Genomic DNA, 18,427 nt, shown 5'->3' with positions numbered 1-18,427 from the left:
ATAGTTTGAGTTTTTCTTTTCCTAGTCGTATTCCTTAAATTTCTTTTGTGTTCTGATTGTTCTGACTAGAGTTTCAAGGATGATGTTAAATAGAAGTGGTGAAAGAGGGCATCCCTGTCTTGTTCCAGTTTTAGAGGGAATGCTTTCAGTTTTTCTCCATTTAGAATGACGTTGTCCTTGGGGTTAGCATAGATAGCTTTTACAATGTTGACATATTTCCTACTATCCCTGGTTTTTCTAGTGTTTTGAACATAAAGAAGTGCTGAATTTTGTCAAATGCTTTTTCTTTGTCTATTGGGATAATCACATAATTCTTGTCTTTAAGTCTGTTGATGTGATGAATTATGTTTTTTGATTTCCATATATTGAACCAATCTTGCATCCCTGGGATGAACCCCAGGGATCAAGTGCACTTGATCGTGGTGCACTATCTTTTTAATATGTTTTTTGTATGCAAAACAATTTTATTGAGAATTTCTGCATCTGTGTTCATAAGGGATATCGGTTGAAATTTTCTTTCCTTGATGTGTCTTTGTCTGGTTTTACTGTCAGGATGATACTAGTCTTATAGAATGAGTTTGGAAGGGTTCCCTCCTTTTCTGTTTCATGGAGTAATTTGAGGAATATTGGTGTTAATTCTTCTTTGAAGATCATTGTAGGTCTTGGTTGAGAATCCATCTGGTCCAGGTCTTTTCTTGGTTGATAGGCTTTTGATGGCCTCTTGTGTTTTATTGCTTAATATTGATCTGTTTAAATTGTGTATGTCCTGTATCAGTTTGGGTAAATCATGTGTCTCTAGAAGTTTGTCAATGTCAAGTTTTTCTATTTTATTTGAGTATTAATTTTCAAAGTAGTTTCTAATTATTTTCTGTATTTTAGTAGTATGCATTGTGATATTTCCTTTTTCATCATGAATTTTAGTAATTTGAATTTTCTCCCTTTTCTCTTTGTTAGTATGGCTAAGAGTTTATCAGTTTTATTTATTTTTTTTTCAAAGAACCAACTTTTGTCGATTTTTTTCAGTTTTTTTTTTTGTTATTGTTTCAATTTCATTGATTTCAGCTCCGATTTTAATTATTTCCTATCTTCTGCTGCTGTGGGTGTTAATTTGTTCTTTTTCTTCTAGGTCTTTGAGATGTAATATTAGGTCATTCATATGTTGACTTTTTATTCTTTTAATGTATGAACTCAACGCAGTGAACTTTCCTCTTAGCACTGCCCTCATAGTGAGCCAGAGATTTTGATATGTTGTATTGGTGTTCTCGTTTACCTCTATGTATTTTTTAATTTCCTCCTTGTTTTCTTCTTTTATCCATTCATCATTCAGTAGCATGCTATTTAGTCTCCAGGTGTTGGAGTAGCTTCTATTTTTTATTTTATCATTGATTTCTAGTTTCATTCCATTATGATCTGATTGAATGCAGGGTAGTATTTTTATTTTTTTGTATTTGCAGAGAGTTGCTTTGTGGCATAGGATGTGGTCCTTTTTAGAGAAGGACCCATGCACTGCCAAGAAGAAAGTGTATTCACTCAACAACTGGAATAGATTCAAACTAAATAGCTTTCTCTCAGCAAAGGAAACTATCAGCAATGCAAAGAGAGAGCCTACAGAATGGGAGAATATCTTTGCCTCTCCTACTTCAGATACAGTACTAATTTCCAGAATATATAAAGAACTCAAAAAACTCTACACTAAGAATACAAATACCCAATCAACAAATGGGCTAAAGATATGAACAGACGCTTCACAGAAGAAGATCTACAAGCAATCAACAGATATATGAAAAAATGTTCAACATCTTTAGTAATAAGAGAAATGCAGATCAAAACTACAGTAAGATTCCATCTCACCCCAATTAGAATGGCGATTATCAAGAATACAAGCAACAATAGGTGTTGGAGAGGATGTGGGGAAAAAGGTACACTCATACATTGCTGGTGGGGTTGCAAATTAGTGCAGCCACTCTGGAAAGCAGTGTGGAGATTCCTTAGAAACCTTGGAATGGAACCACCATTTGACCCAGCTATCCCACTCCTTGGCCTATACCCAAAGGACTTAAAATCAGCATACTACAGAGATACAGCCACATCAATGTTCATAGCGGCTCAATTCACAATAGCCAGACTATGGAACCAACCTAGATGCCCTTCAGTTGATGAATGGATAAAGAAACTGTGGTATATATATACAATGGAATATTACTCAGCTATAAAGAATAATAAAATTATGGCACTTGCAGGCAAATGGATGAAATTGGAGAATATCATGTTAAGTGAGAAAAGCCAATCTCAAAAATCCAAAAGAGGAATGATCTCACTGATAAGCGGATGATGACACTTAATGGGGGGTGGGAGTGGGACAAGAATGGAGGAAGGAGGGGCTGTATAGAGGGAAAAGAGAGGTGTGAGGGGTGGGGGGGAAGGAAAAAAATAATGGAAAAAAAATATATTCACTCAGTGATGGATGAAATACTCTATGTGTCCATTATGTCTGAATCATTGATTATATTATTTAATTCTATAGCTTCCTTGTTTAGTTTTTGTTTGGAAGATCCAGTGGTGAGAGAGGTATGTTAAAGTTACCCAGTATTATTATGTTGTGGTCTGTTTTATTCTTGAAATTGAGAAGGGTTTGTTTGATGTACGTAGATGCTCCATTGTTTGGGACATACATATTTACGATTGTTATGTCTTGTTGGTATATGATTCCCTTAAGCGGTATGAAATGTCCTTCTTTATCCCTTCCGACTATCTTTTGTATGAATTTACTTTCTCTAATATGAGGTTGGAAATCCCTGCTTGTTTACACAGTCCATGTGAGTGATATGTTTTTTCCCAAACTTTCACCTTCAGTCTGTGGATATCTTTTCCTAGGAGGTGAGTCTCTTGAAGACAGCATATTGTTGGGTCTTTTTTTTTTTCTTTTTTTTGTCTTTTTTCTTTTTTTTAATTTAATCCAGTCTACTGGTCTATGTCTTTTGTTTCATGAGTTTAGGCCATTAATATTCAGGGTTATTACTGAGATATGATTTGTACTCCTGATCATTTTGGTTTATTTTCAGTTTTTAACTTAGTATCTCCTTTGATTGAACTTTCCTTTAGTGTACTTCCTGCCTTTGCTGGTTTTCATTTTTTTTTTTTTTTCCATTTCCTCCTCATGGAAAATTTTGCTGATAATGTTCTGTAGTGCAGGCTGTCTACTTGTGAATTCTTTAATTTTTGTTTATCATGGAAGGTTTTAATTTGCTCATTAAATCTGAAGGTTAGCTTGCAGGGGTGGGACTTGAACAGCTGGTACCTGTGAGCAGTCGCGTGGGTGGGGTTTAATTAATACCCCGCCAGCGATGGATTCTGGAATAGGCCAGTTAACTCAGGCTAAGGCATTATTAGCAAGAGAGATTGGCAGCAAGAGACAACAGAAGCCTAGGATTCATTGTGATCTGGTCTCCCAAGGCTCAAGAAACCTGGCCAGTTGTTAAAAAATAAAAGTACAGCTATCTGATCTTAGTGATTAGAACCATATAAGCAGAAGAGAGAAAAAAAAACACAAGATTAAAAAGAACAGAGGGCAGGGCAGCCAGAGACCTCTCCAGTTGGCCCTGCCCCCCTCCGGCCTCAGGCTTCTTCCACGGGGCGATCCAAGATGGCGGACTAGAGGGTGACTACATCTCCAGTTGCTCCAGAACCCAGGATTCAAGAAGGGGAGGCATTGAGAGACTCGGACTAAAATAGAACCACAGGGTGAGTCTCCCCCACCCGGTGAAGCTCAGCTCAGGTGGCAGGCCCGGATTTGGGCGGCTTATTAGAGTAGGGCAGGGCAGCTAGAGTCTCCCCCAAGCAGCCCTGAGCACTCCGGCAGTGGGCTCCTCCCACAGAGTCAGATTCTCCAGCTTCCTGGAGCAGGCCCCAGTGAGAGCATTTCTGCACGGAACCAGCTCCAAGGCCCTGAGCCAGCGGTAGCTCTGGCCCGCCCACAGATATTGAAGACAAAATATTTAATCTTGAAAACAAAGTTGAACAAACAGAAAAAATGATAAGAAATCATGAACAGAATCTACAAGAATTATGGGATATCATGAAAAGGCCAAATTTAAGAATTATTGGGATTGAGGAAGGCTTAGAGAAACAAACCAAAGGAATGAACAATCTATTCAATGAAATAATATCAGAAAATTTCCCAAATCTGAAGAATGAAATGGAAAACCAAGTACAAGAGATTTATAGGACTCCAAATATACAAAATTACAACAGACCCACACCAAGGCATATTAGTATGAAAATAACTAACATACAAAATAAAGACAGAATTTTAAAGGCCCCAAGAGAAAAGAATCAAATTACATTCAGGGGGAAACCAATAAGAATATCAGCAGATTTTTCAATCCAGACCCTAAAAGCTAGAAGGGCCTGGAACAACATTTACCAAGCCCTGAAAGAAAACGGTGCCAACCAAGAATCTTATACCCAGCATAACTTACTGTCAGATTTGACGACGAAATAAGATCCTTCCATGATAAACAAAAGCTAAAGGAATTTACAAAAAGAAAGCCAGCATTACAGAACATTCTCAGCAAAATATTCCATGAGGAAGAGATGAAAAACAACGATGCAAATCAGCAACGGGAGGAACTAGCCTAAAGGAATAGCCAAATAAAGGAGAAACCAAATCATGTCAAAAAACAAAAATGAGTCAAATGACTGGGAATACAAATCATATCACAATAATAACCCTGAATGTTAATGGCCTGAACTCATCAATCAAAAGACAAAGACTGGCAGATTGGATTAAAAAGAAAAATCCAACAATATGCTGCCTGCAAGAGACTCATCTCATAGAAAGAGACACCCATACATTAAAGGTGAAAGGATTGGAAAAAACATACCATGCACACCGACAGAGCAAAAAAGCTGGAGTATCCATCCTCATTTCAGATAATGTGGACTTCAAGCCAAAACTAGTCAGAAGGGATAAAGAAGGACATTATATACTGCTTAAGGGTAGCATCAATCAGCAAGACATAAAAATCATAAATATCTATGCCCCGAATATTGGCTCATCCATGTACGTCAAACAATTCCTTCTCAATTCCAGAAATCAAATAGACCACAACACAATAATACTAGGTGATTTTAACACACCTCTCTCACCGCTGGATAGATCGTCCAAACAAAAATTGAATAAAGAAATCATAGATCTCAATAACACAATCAACAACTTAGACTTCACCAACTTATACAGAATATACCATCCAACAAAGAATGAATACACTTTCTTCTCAGCAGCACATGGATCCTTCTCTAAAATAGACCATGTTTTATGCAAAGCTACTGTTAGCAAATACAAGAAGATAGAGATACTATCTTGTACTATCTTATACATACTATCTTGATACTATCTTATACATAAGTGATGAATCTTCAGAAAGAGAAATTAGGAAAACTACCCAATTCACAATAGCTTCGATAAAAATAAAATACTTGGGAATCAATCTCACAAAAGAGGTGAAAGACCTCTACAATGAGAACTACAGAACACTAAAGAAAGAAATTAAAGAAAACCTTAGAAGATGGAAAGATCTCCCATGTTCTTGGATAGGCAGAATTAATACTGTCAAAATGGCCATACTACCAAACATGCTATACAGATTCAATGCAATTCCAATTAAAATCCCAATGATGTACCTTACAGAAATAGAGCAAGCAATTATGAAATTCATCTGGAAGAATAAGAAACCCAGAATAGCTAAAGCAATCCTCACTAGAAAGAGCGAAGCAGGGGGTATCGCAATACCAGATCTTCAACTCTATTACAAAGCAATAGTAACAAAAACGGCATGGTATTGGTACCAAAATAGACAGGTAGATCAATGGTACAGAATAGAGAACATGGACACAAACCCAAATAAATACAATTTTCTCATACTAGACAACGGGGCCAAAAATATGCAATGGAGAAAAGATAGCCTCTTTAACAAATGGTGCTTGGAAAACCATATGCAACAGAATGAAATTAAACCCCTATCTCTCACCCTGCACAAAACTCAACTCAAAATGGATCAAAGACCTCGGAATCAGACCAGAGACCCTGCAGATTATAGAAGAAAAAGTAGGCCCAAACCTTCAACTTGTTGGCTTAGGAGCAGACTTCCTTAACAGGACTCCCATAGCACAAGAAATAAAAGCAAGAATCAACAACTGCAATAGATTCGAACTAAAAAGCTTTCTGTGAGCAAAGGAAACTATCAGTAATGTGAAGAGAGAGCCTACAGAGTGGGAGAATGTTTTTGCCACTCATACTTCAGATAGAGTGCTAATTTCCAGAATCTATAAAGAACTCAAAAAACTCTACACCAAGAATACAAATAATCCAATCAACAAATGGGCTAAGGAAATGAACAGACACTTCACAGAAGGAGATCTACAAGCAATCAACAGATATATGAAAAAATGTTCAACATCTTTAGTAATAAGAGAAATGCAGATCAAAACTACCCTAAGGTTCCATCTCACCCCGATTAGAATGGCGTTTATCAAGAACAGAAGCAACAATAGGTGTTGGCGAGAATGTGGGGAAAAAGGTACACTCATACATTGCTGGTGGGGTTGCAAATTAGTGCAGCCACTCTGGAAAGCAGTATAGAGATTTTTTAGAAAGCTTGGAATGGAACCACCGTTTGACCCAGCTATCCCACTCCTCGGCCTATACCCAAAGGACTTAAAATCAGCATACTACAGAGATACAGCCACATCAATGTTCATAGCTGCTCAATTTACCATAGCCAGATTGTGGAACCAACCTAGATGCCCTTCAGTTGATGAATGGATAAAGAAACTGTGGCATATATATACAATGGAATATTACTCCACCATGAAGAATGTTAAAATTATGGCATTTGCAGGCAAATGGATGAAATTGGAGAATATCATGCTAAGTGAGTTAGGCCAGTCTCAAAAAACTAAAGGACGAATGATCTCGCTGATAAGCGGATGATGACATATAATGGGGGGTAGGAGGGGTTAGCGTTCGGGTTAGGGTTAGGTTTAGGGTTAGGGTTAAGGAGGGTGGTAAGAATGGAGGAAGGAAGGACTGTATAGAGGGAAAAGAGGGGCGAGAGGGGTGTTGGTGGAAGGAAAATAATAACAGAATTAATCAAACAACATTGCCCTATGTAAATTTATGATTTTTAATAAAAAAAAATCTGAAGGTTAGTTTTGCTGGATATAAAATTCTCCACTGGCATCCATTTTCTATCAGATTTTGATATATGATATTCCAGTGCTTCCTGGTGCTGAGGTCTGGGTTGAGAAATCAACTGAGATCCAAATGGTTTCCCCCTATACGTAATTTGATATTTTTCTCTCACTGCCTTTAAAATTCTATCCTTATTGTGTATTTTAGTCATTCTCATTATAATATGCCCCGGTGTGGGAGGATCTAATGTAATTTTGTACATTATGGTCCTGTAAGCCTCTTGTAGTTGATTTTCCATTTCATTGTTTAGATTTGGGAAGTTTTCTGATATTATATCATTGAAAAGATTGTGTATTCTATGCCTTGGCCTATTTCAATAAATCTTAAATTTGGCCTTTTCATGTAATTCCATATTTCTTGGAAGTTCTGTTCATGGTTTCTTACCATCATCTCTGTATGGTCGACTTTTTTCAAGACTATATAGTTTGTCTTCATTGTCTGAACTTCTGTCTTCTAAGTTGTCCAGTCTTGGTGATACTTTCAGTTAAATTTTTATTATGTTTTATTTATTCCCTCATTTTGAGGATTTCTGCTTGATTCCTTTTTATAATCTCTGCCTCTTTATTGAAGTGATCTTTACATTCTGTATTTTACATCCTGTATTTTCTCTCCAATACCATCCTTTATTTCAAAGATCAGTCTATCTCTGTATCTTCTAAACTCTTCTGACATTTCTTCTACCGTCTTGTCTATGTATTCTGTTGTTGGAGCATCTTGGTTTGTTTGAGGCACTTTGTTCCCTTGTTTTTTCATGTTGCTTGTGTGTCTTCTCACCTAGTGGTGTGGAGCTGAGGCAGTACAGAGTCTACCCTGTGGTCTTATAGTGTCCCTGAAGGCTTCCAGTACCTCACCTTTAAGGGGGAACCAATATTAACAGTACCCAAAGCAAATGATATTCCACCTTAAACCAAATGGCTCCTATTAAGGCGTTTACAGTTTTGTCACAATAGTCAGAAATGAAGTGTTCAATTATTGTCTACAATATAAACGGTAAATTTGCTAAAAGGTTCTACCATTTCAAATGATGGACAGTGAGGGAACAGAAGTAGTGTATAAGATGTGATGTTTATGAGGGAGAGAGAGAGAGAAGATAGAGGTAAAAACTTTTGGTTAAGAGTGAGGGAGGAATTAATAGAGGTTGGCTGTTAGTACGAGAGAAGTGAGAGAAAATCCAGGGAGAGATATTTATTTTTAAAAATGTAAAAATATAAGAATGCACAACAAAACTATAATATACTACTCAGACATCTCATTCCTCAATAAATTGATGCATGAAAAATATTTGGATTCAAAGATGGTAGAGGTGTGATAGAGAGGGTGAAAAAATTTAAAGAAAAAAAAGGGAAGTTTCAGTGGAAAATTGAATGATTGCTTTTGTAGACTTTCAAACATTTTCTCAACTTGCCTTTGCTGCCCATATCCGGGTTTGTCTGAAGTTTGATGTTAGCTCCAGTCTGGTGGGCACTGTACCATTTGGGTGGGTGAGCCTATAGCAAGATGCCCTCACACCCTCTTACAGTCTTTCCACCCATGTAGGTGACCCCTTCTGTCCCTGCACATTTCAGGACTCACTGAGCTGGAGAGATCCCAGTTTTCTCCAGTTTCTTCAACCTGTTCTCCCCCGAGGGACCTGTGCCTAGTCTCAGGCTTTCCACAGGCTTGCCAGATCCAGACTGGGCCATGGAAACTCATCGGCAATCTGATGGACCTTGGCTTCAGCTTCCCCAGACCCTGCCTTGCTGCAGTCCCAGGACCTCAATGCCCTTTCAGGTTGCATGGAGACCCCCAGGGTTGCACTCACGGAAAGGAAGAATCCTGCTAAGAGCCAGCTGGATGCTGGCCACTAGCACACCCAGCAGAAAGACCTCAGGTGCAGTCAGACCTGCACGTATTCCAGTATATCTCTAGGCCCTGGTCTGAGTCCCCAGACCAAGGTGGCCATGCTCCAACCTGGCAGTGACCACTGCGATATAACTTGCAGGCCCTGGCTGGTGTCCCAAGATGGCGGCAGCCTTGTGTAAGCAAACCTGCAGGTACTGTGACATTGGAGTTAAGGTAACAGCAGGCAGCATGTCGGCAATTTGCAGATGGGCAGTCTGCATGTGGTCTGCAGGTAAGGCCATAGGCTGGTAGACATCAGGCAGTAAGCAATGGGTAGGTGAAAGGTGGGCAGTGGCCAGGTAAGAGGCGGGAAAATGAGCAAATAGCAGATGATAGACAGCAGTCAGTGAGCAGTTTGCACATAAAAGGCAGGCAGTGTGCTGGCAGACAGTGGGTGGATCATTCTGGGCAATGGGGTAAACAGCAGAGGATCAGTGGGCAGCGAGAACTGCCTCACAGAGACACAGTATTTCCTCTTCTTGAATCCTGAATTACAGAGCGACAAGTAACGCGGCCTTCCTCTGTTTCGCTATCTTGGATCACTTACCATTTCTTTTTGTTAGGACTATTGAAAGTACTTTCTATTCTCTATTTTGAAATAGTCAATTAACTTTTGTCAACTGTAATTATTCTACTGTGCTGTAGAAAATTAGAAGTTATTCCTCTTATCCAACTGTACCCCTGTGTCCTGCAACTGTCCTCTCTCCATCCCCACTTTTCTCTCTTCTGTTACCAGGCTCTGGTAATGATTATTCCATTCTCTACTTTTACAAAATAAACTTTTTAGTTTCTACCTATAATTAAGAATGTACAATATTTATCTTTTCTGTGCTTGACTTACTTTATTTAACATAATGTCCTCCAGTTCTTTTCATGTTGCTGCAAATGACAGAATTTTTCTTAAGGCAGAATAGTATTTTATTGTGTATATATTTTCTTTCATCTGTTAATACTCAGTTGATTTCATGTCTTGGCTCTTCTGAATAGTGTTGCAGCGAATATGAGAATGCAGTTGTTTCCTTAACGTACTCACTGCATTTCCTCTGTATATACACCCAGTAGTATGATTGCTCTATCATAAGGCAGTTTTGTTTTTTTTAAGAAACTTCCATACTGTTTTCCTTAACGGCTCTCTCAATTATATTCCCACCAACAGTGTGAGACTTCTCCTTTTTCCATATCTACATGAGAATTTGTAACCTTTTATTTTATTTTTGAAAATAGTCATTTTAAGTGGGGTGTGATAGTATCTCATTGTGGTTTTGATTTGTATTTCTCTGACGGTTAGTGATGTTGAACATTTTTTCATATATTTATTGGCCATTTGTATATCTTCTTTTTAAAGATCATGAATCATTTGCCTACTTCTCAATTGTATTATTTGTTTTTTTTTTTTAGTTCGTTATATAATTTGTTTATTAGACCCTTTGTTGGATGAATAGTTTGCAAATATTTTCTCGCATTCTGTAAGTTTTTTCTTAAACTCTGTTAATTTTTTCCTTTGCTGTGCAGAAATATTTTAGTTTGATGTAATCTTTGTCAACTTTTGTTTTCGTTGCCTTTGCTTTTGGGGTTATATCCAAAAACTCTTTCCAGGCAAATATCTTGAAATATTGTCCCTAGTTTTCCAGGATTTTCTAAATAATAATTTCATGGTTTAGGGTCTAACATTTAAGTCTTCCATTTTGAGTTTATTTTTGTTTATGATAAGAGACAGGGGTCTAGTTTAATTCTTCTGCATATGGATATCCAGTTTTCTCATCATCATTTATTGAAGAAACTTTGCTTTCTTCAATATGTTCTTGGTGTCTATCAAATATCAGTAGTCTATGCCTGGAGATATAGCTCAGTTGGTAGAGTGCTTACCTTGCAAGCACAAGGCCCTGGGTTCAATCCCCAGCACCGCAAAAAAAAAAAAAAAAAATCAGTAATCTATAAATATTTGGATTTATTTCTATGTTCTTTATTCTGTTTCATTGGTCTGTTAATCAAATGGTTTTGGTTACTACAGCTTTATAGCATATTTTGAAGTCAGGAATGATTATATCTCTAGCTTTGTTCTTTTTGCTTGGGATTGCTTTGGGTCTTCAGGGTCTTTTGTGATTCCATACAGATTTTAGTATTGTTTTTTTCTAGTTTTGTGCAGAGTGTTATTGGTATTTTTATAGAGAGTGCCTTGAATCTGTAGATCACTTTGGTGATAAATGTGGTTTGGCTTCCGTTCTTAATTTCTACAGTTTCTTTTATCATTGATTTGTAATTTTCAGTTAGATATCATTAACTTGACTTCCTCCTTTCCTATATGGATGCATTTAATTTCTTTTTTTTTATTGTTTGTTCTGTTTAATTATACATGACAGTACAATGCATTTTGATTCATTCTTCACTAATGTAGTACAACTTTTCATTTCTCTGGTTGTACATGATGTAGAGTCACACCACTTGTGTAATCATATATGCACATAATGGTAGTGATGTTTCTCTCATTCCACCATCTTTACTTCCCCCCATCTCCTCCCCTCCTCTCATTTCCCTCTACACAATCCAGTGTTCCTCCATTCTTACTTTACTTTTTCCTACTATGATGTTGGCTATGAGTGTGTACATACACACACGCACACACACACACCCTGTCCTTCTATGCCTAATATTTTGAGGGTTTTTATCATGAAGTTATATGGAATTCTGGCAAATGCTTGTTCTTCATTATTGAACTGATCATCTATTTTTTTGTTGTTGTTCATTGTTGATATGCTGTATTACATTTATTGATTTGTATAAGTTAATTGGTTCTCACATCCCTAAGAGAAGACCCATTTGATCATATTGTGTAACCTTTTGGAAGCACTGTAGGATTTGATTTGTTAATATTTTATTGAGAATTTTTATATTTGTGGTCATTAAGGATATTAATCTATTGTTTTCTTATTGTGTCCTTGTCTGGTTTTGGTGTCAGTGCATGAGAAGACAAATGTGCATTCCTATACCACTGGCAAATATATTACTGTTGTTTTTACTTTTGAAGGAGCATGATGAACAGAATTAGACCATACAATAATTATGTAACAAAAGGTTATAAACAAATTTTTGGATTGAAGAAACAGGATGCAGTGATTATGTGGTGGCTATAATTTTGTGATGAAATACAGTTCTATAGAATCTTTCTTATCTCAGTGCCCAGAACAGCAAGCTTTCCTAGACACTAACAAGTGCTTACCCCAACTATTATGGTAATAGAATCAATCTTTCCTTTTAGATCTAATATTTGCTTTATATGATTAGGTACTCGAGTATTGGGTACATTTGTATTTATAATTGTTATTTTCCTCTTGTTTAATTGATCCCTTTATCATTATATGGTGGCTTTATTTTTCTTTTTATATTTTTTGACATGGTCTATTTTGTCTGATAAAAGTATAGTTATTCCTGATCACTTTTGGTGTTCATTCATGTGGTATGTCTTTCTGTTCTTTCTCTTTCCATCATTGTGACTTCACTGGTAATGGTGAAGTGAGCTTCCATCTCTTTATATCTTTTGGTCATTTTAAAAAATTCATTCAGCCAGCCTGTATTTTTTTTAATCAAGAAATTTAATCCACTTACATTCACAGTTAATATTAGAAAGTAAAGACATACTGTAATTTTATTAATTTTTTTCTAGTTGTTTTGTACATCCTTTGTTCCTTTCTTCTATTCATTCTTTATGGTTTAGTAGTTTTTTTGTGTGTTGATTAGGTTTGATTTTCTTTCTCTTTGTGTATCTATTCTTGTGAATTTTGTACTTTCATGTGCTTTCATGATGATAGTTACCATCCTTTTACTTCTAGTGTAGAACTCCCTTAAACATTTCCTTAGTTTTCACTTGTATTGGAAAGATTTTCTTTTCTCATTCATTTCTGAAGGATATTTTTTTTAGATATAGTTTCCTTGGTTTGCAGTTTTTTCCTTTCAGAACTTGAAATATGTCATCCTATTCTCTTCTGGCCTTTAAAGCTTATTTTGAGAAGTCTGATGTTAGGCTAATGGAGATTCCATTACAGGACTTGAGCCTCTGATTTTTAAAAATTCTCTTATGCTTTTAATAGCTTAACTAAAGTATGCTTTGAAGTAGAACTCTATATGAAAGTTGGGGTATTCCCCATAAGTCTTGTAGGCTTTCTTAATTCTTTTTTATTTTTATTTTCACTTCTCGCTCTCATTTTAAAAGACTCATCTTCAAGCTCAGAAATTCTTCCTTTGGCTTGCTCTTTCTGCTTTGAAGTTATCAACTGAATTTTTTATTTCATTTATTGAGTTATTTAGCCCCAAAATTTGTTTTTGTGATTTTTATCTCTGATGAATTTTTTTCTTATCATGAATTATCTTCCTGATTTCATCAAATTGACTGTGTTCTCTTGTATCACATTGTTTCCTTAAAATTATTTTAATTCTTTTACATTTTATCGATTTCCTTTTCTGGTCTCAGGTGTGTTGCTACAGTTATTGTGTTTCTTTGGAGGTATCATGCTCCCTTATTACTTTTGTGTCTCTATATGGATCTTCATTCATCTGATGAAGTTGCCTGTACTACTTTTATAGGACAGCTTTCATAATAAAAGATTTCTTCTGGTGATATGTCCTAGAGTGTCAGTTGAGTACACTGTGTTTGTATCCAGGTGCACACTTTAGTGTAGTTTCCATATAGCTTCTTCAGCTATAATGAACATCAGTAGTGTCTGTAGGTGCCTGGGTAGAGTACCTCTGAGTGGCCACAGTGCCTATCAGTGTTTGAGGGCTGTGCACATGACTTTGCAGGACCTGTGGGAGCCAACCTGTTTATAGTAGACTGCCTGACTCCTTTTGGTGTTGGCTTGGTGTGCAAGTAGGGCTGCCTGTCTGCTTCCCAGGGTGCTGAAGATAGGTTAGCAGGATCACCCAGCTGCTTGCTAGGGTAGCAGGAATGTAGGTAGGGCTGCCCAGATGCTTTCTGCAGATGTGGGAAGGTGAGAAAGGTCTCAAGATGGAACTGTTCAGCAAGAACCTGGGTGTGAGAGGACACAACATGGACTAGGCTCTGTCCTTCTCTGGAGCAATGCAGTAGTGTGGTAATCCCTAAAATGGGCTCAAAGCCTGGGGACTGCAGACCTCGCCAGCAGCAAATGCTTCAGGTGTCTGTGAGGTGCATGGGGACTGCTGGGGTCCTTGTTCTTTCTTTGTCAGATAAAGTCCCTCTTGGTTAAGGGTTGATCTTGAGAGATAGGAGGGTTGGTTACCCTGTGCTTAGTTCCCTTTTTTATAAGGCCATAGTTTGGATCTGTGCTCTTGGTTTCTCTGCCACATTCCTCTGCATTCTGCCTCAAATACTCCAGTGAAATAGCTGTTGTTTTTATCTTTGTTTTGGAGGGAAACTTGCCAGGCCCCTCTAGTCAGCCATCTTGCCCAGGGGACTCCATTAGTAATAATGCTCTGAAAATTAAATCTCTTTGATGACATTTATGAGTTAAAGAAAATAATTAGTTTACTTTTCCAAAATAATACTTAAAGGGACTCTGGGTTTATTGTTACAGAGTCTAATGTAACTGACTTCTGATTCTTTGTTTTGCTTAAGTTTTCTGATTAAATTTATACTTTAAAAGTTCTTAGAGTAAAAAAAAAAAAAGCATAGTCAAATTAAAAGTTACCTCTGTTACATTTAGGAATGTGACTATTAGCGTTTTCTGGTGAAGTAGATAAAAGGATTCTCTAATTTTGGGTGAAATATGTGTTACTGTTTGTACATTTATTTTCCAGTATTAGTAGCTATGAAACAGCATGGGCCTATAATTTAATATAGTTACTTACTATGATTTTAGATATTTTTCAAGCATTTAGCTGTCTGATAATGTATGCTTCATATCACTGTCATCACTCAATCAATACATTTTCACTCACAGTTTTCAAACACGTATTCATGTGTTTGTTACCTACTAACATTGAGAGGAGTATGAAGATATCAATAGAACTTAAACCTCTGAAATCAGCCTTCCTTCCTTCTGTCCTTCTACCCTTCCATCCTTTCATCCTTCCTCCTTACTTTCTTTTGCTGAGTATTTAATCCAGGGTCTTGTGCCTTCTTGCAAGCACCTACCACTGAGCTACATCTCAGGTCTGGTTTTTCAATTTCAGAATTTCTAAAATCTGAATGTGTCTTAAAAATTGATGTATACGTAATGTCTATCTGATATGTATACCACCATTCACCTCTTGCTGTAGTATAAACCATCATTAAGTCAATAGCATATCTTAAAATTGATGACTTTTTTTGGTTTGAAAAAAAAAATAGTATAAACTCTCAGGTCTCTCAATTTCTTCTATCCTGTTCTTCTGTCTTATTTTACATTTCTTAATTCTGTAGACTGTTTCAGATCATTCTGTGAACTAAAATTTTGTGGAACAATATTTGACAAACGACTGTTGAATTACTTTTAAAAGTGAAATGTCCATTTTATTTTATTTTTCCCTGTGGTGCTAGGGGTCAAAACCAGTCTTACACATGGTAAGGCAAGTGAACTACATTCCCAGTCCAAGTAAAGTATGAGTATAGTTACTGATTTAAGACACTTTTGCAAAAAATTAAAAGAAAAAAGAAAAACAAAAGAAGAAAATTAAAAAAAACTTTTGCATTAAGTAAAGTAGTACTATTCACTTTGACATAGCTGAAGCTATTTTGAAGGTCTCTGTGTATGTGTGTATGTGTGTGTGTGTGTGTGTATCTTTTGAAGTATTGCCATTTTAAGCTAAAAGGTTAGTCAAAAAATACTTATAATCATCTTTGTGTACTCCCAACTTAGGAACCTCAAAGGACAATAACAAATGTCTCTGATGAAGTGTCCAGTGAGGAAGGTCCTGAAACAGGATATTCATTACGCCGTCATGTGGACAGGACTTCTGAAAACATTCTTCGGAATAGAAAGTCACATCATTATAAGAAGCATTATCCTAATGAGGTATAAAATTTGGTCTTACCAAATTTATATGTTGCTAACTTATACCTTCTTTCTATGATTGATAATTATTGTTGAAATAAGTATTACCCATATTATCATTATAATAATAAAACATTATTTTTATACAGTCTTGATATATAGTCAGTTTAGATTTATATATTACACACATTGATAAACAACCACACCTTTGTAATCGTTTTGTCAGTATCTCTGAAGACTCATGTATTCAGGTTGTTATTTATTTTTAAAGAAGACCATCCTATGGAGACAATCTGTGAACTCCTATGTCAGTCTTTTCCACAATTTAAAAGGCTTTATATGTTCTCTATTATAGTACAATTATTTTTCTGATCTCTTTCATGTTATTGCCACTAGTTTTTAACTGGTAGTTCCCCATACTGTAGCAGTTTTTTTCTTCTTTGATTCTATTTTTCCATACTGATTTTTGTTTTTTCTCTAAAACCCTTTTCCAACTTTACTGAATCTCTTGAGCTTAAGTACATATATAGAAAAAGAATTTCATTCCATTTTATTTTAAGTTTCTGTTCTAAGGACAGAAAAATTTGTTATCTGCCTTTAAAGCCAATTACTCCTTATGTTACTTTTTTGGTCAATATTATCTTCTACTTTTATTGAAGTATATTAGTATTTCTTTTTCTTGAGGATTTTGTTTTAAACATTAAAAAATCAATTATGCTCGACTGGAATATGAATACTTTCAAGGTGTTAAGATTAAAAGAGTTACTTCTTTGCACAGTGCTCTGTGTTCATATCTTTGGTTAATCTTTCTGATGACTGGTTGTGTTTTTTCTGTGGCTGCCATTAGACAGACAGTAATATAGACACACACATCATCTGATGAACTGTCTCCTTTTCCTAACCCAGTTAATCAGACTTGTAAAATTTAATCTTACTTTACACATATGTTCATTGTTGCTGGAAGGAAGCTGGAAGTCTACTTGATCCCTTTCCTACAGAAGAAATTATTTGGGTTTGAAGTTAGTTTTTTCATCCCATGTTTTTTGTTATTCTTAGTTTGCAGCTGTATTTTGAACTATGAGATTCTTGAAGAGCAGAACCTTATTCTACAAAATTTTTTTTTTTGAAGTTTGAAGTTTTTTAAAAAATCCGCGAGGGTATACTGTCACAGTTCTGGTATTCTACTAATTTCGATTTTTAAATAAGTTTCTTAAAACCTTTTAGATTTTAGTCTAAGTATTAAGTCTAGGTTAATAGGCATTGGTTGTTTTAAGTCTTTCAAATGTTATAAACGATGACATAAAAATAAAGTCTGGTCTTCAGATCGTTCCCTTTTAAAGTGAAGAATTTAGACTAGAAGATACTGGTTGTGTACAGTTCTAAAAATCTTGGGTTCTTAAGTGAAACTAATTTTTTATCAAAAGAAAAATAAAATCTCTTGAAAAAGTAAAGTATAGACAAAAGATTTGTAGTGTTGTTTTGCATTTTTATTCATAGTATAAATCTATCTCTTAAAATTATTGGTGGTATTTTTCTTTAAGTGTGAGGTACAAAAATTCCTTTGGGCAAGCCCAAAACACTAACATCTCTAGTACTAAGCTTGAGCCCATGGTCACTTTTCATTTTAAACACACACACACACACACACACACACACACACACACACACATAAATTCAGTCACCCGGAAAGACAAAAAAGTCAGGCCTCCCTGAAGAACTGATCAATTCCTTATTCCTGTATGTTGTAGGAAATATAAAAAATGAACTTGGAAACTCTTTGTATGATAGATAGAAATTATCAAAACTATTAATTAGGTTCTTTTCAGATGAACTTGGGAGCCAAAGATAGAACAATTGAATTCAGTTTCTCTTTATAAAAGTATTCCAATTAGTCAGTAAAGAATAAATTTAAAACACATCTGGGGAAGCTCTTGTACATGGATGTGACTCTTGGACTTTACTGTTAAGATTATGTGTCAGGAACCTAGCAATGTGTTATAAGCTTCTCAAATGGTGATATTTATATAGATACAGTTTTAAGGGCATCTTGTTTTTCAGGAAGAATCACTCAATCTTCTGGTAGGATGGGAGTAATAGAAAATATACATGCCTGCCATAGTGTTTGGCACCAAGAATGTTAGATCTGAGGTGGGGCTCTTGTGATTCTATGTGTAGACTTACTTTCACTTATTTCCGTTTTTGCTTTTCTATATTATATCTGGTTGGCTTCTTCTAGTTTTCCTATTGGGAAGATGATGATGGAATTTCCTGGTTATCCGGAATGCAGGGAATGTCCTGTGAAATGGACAGCTTCTTTTATGCATGTGTTCTTTTTGCTGCTTTACCCTGC

The 18,427-nt window shown here is 36.0% G+C and overlaps 1 protein-coding gene across 1 annotated transcript in view; it reads left to right on the top strand.

The window, feature by feature from the left end:
- Positions 1-18,427, top strand: part of PHTF2 (putative homeodomain transcription factor 2) — a 162,586-nt gene that overhangs the window by 117,574 nt on the left and 26,585 nt on the right. The window contains 1 exon segment of the mRNA XM_079150254.1: positions 15,943-16,098. Coding sequence (XP_079006380.1) covers positions 15,943-16,098 — 156 coding nt within the window.

This window comes from Sciurus vulgaris (assembly GCF_902686455.1).
Source record: "Sciurus vulgaris genome assembly, chromosome: 8".
NCBI lineage: Eukaryota > Metazoa > Chordata > Mammalia > Rodentia > Sciuridae > Sciurus > Sciurus vulgaris.
Note: the sequence above shows the minus strand (reverse complement) of the source record. Positions and strands in the feature narration are given on the sequence as shown.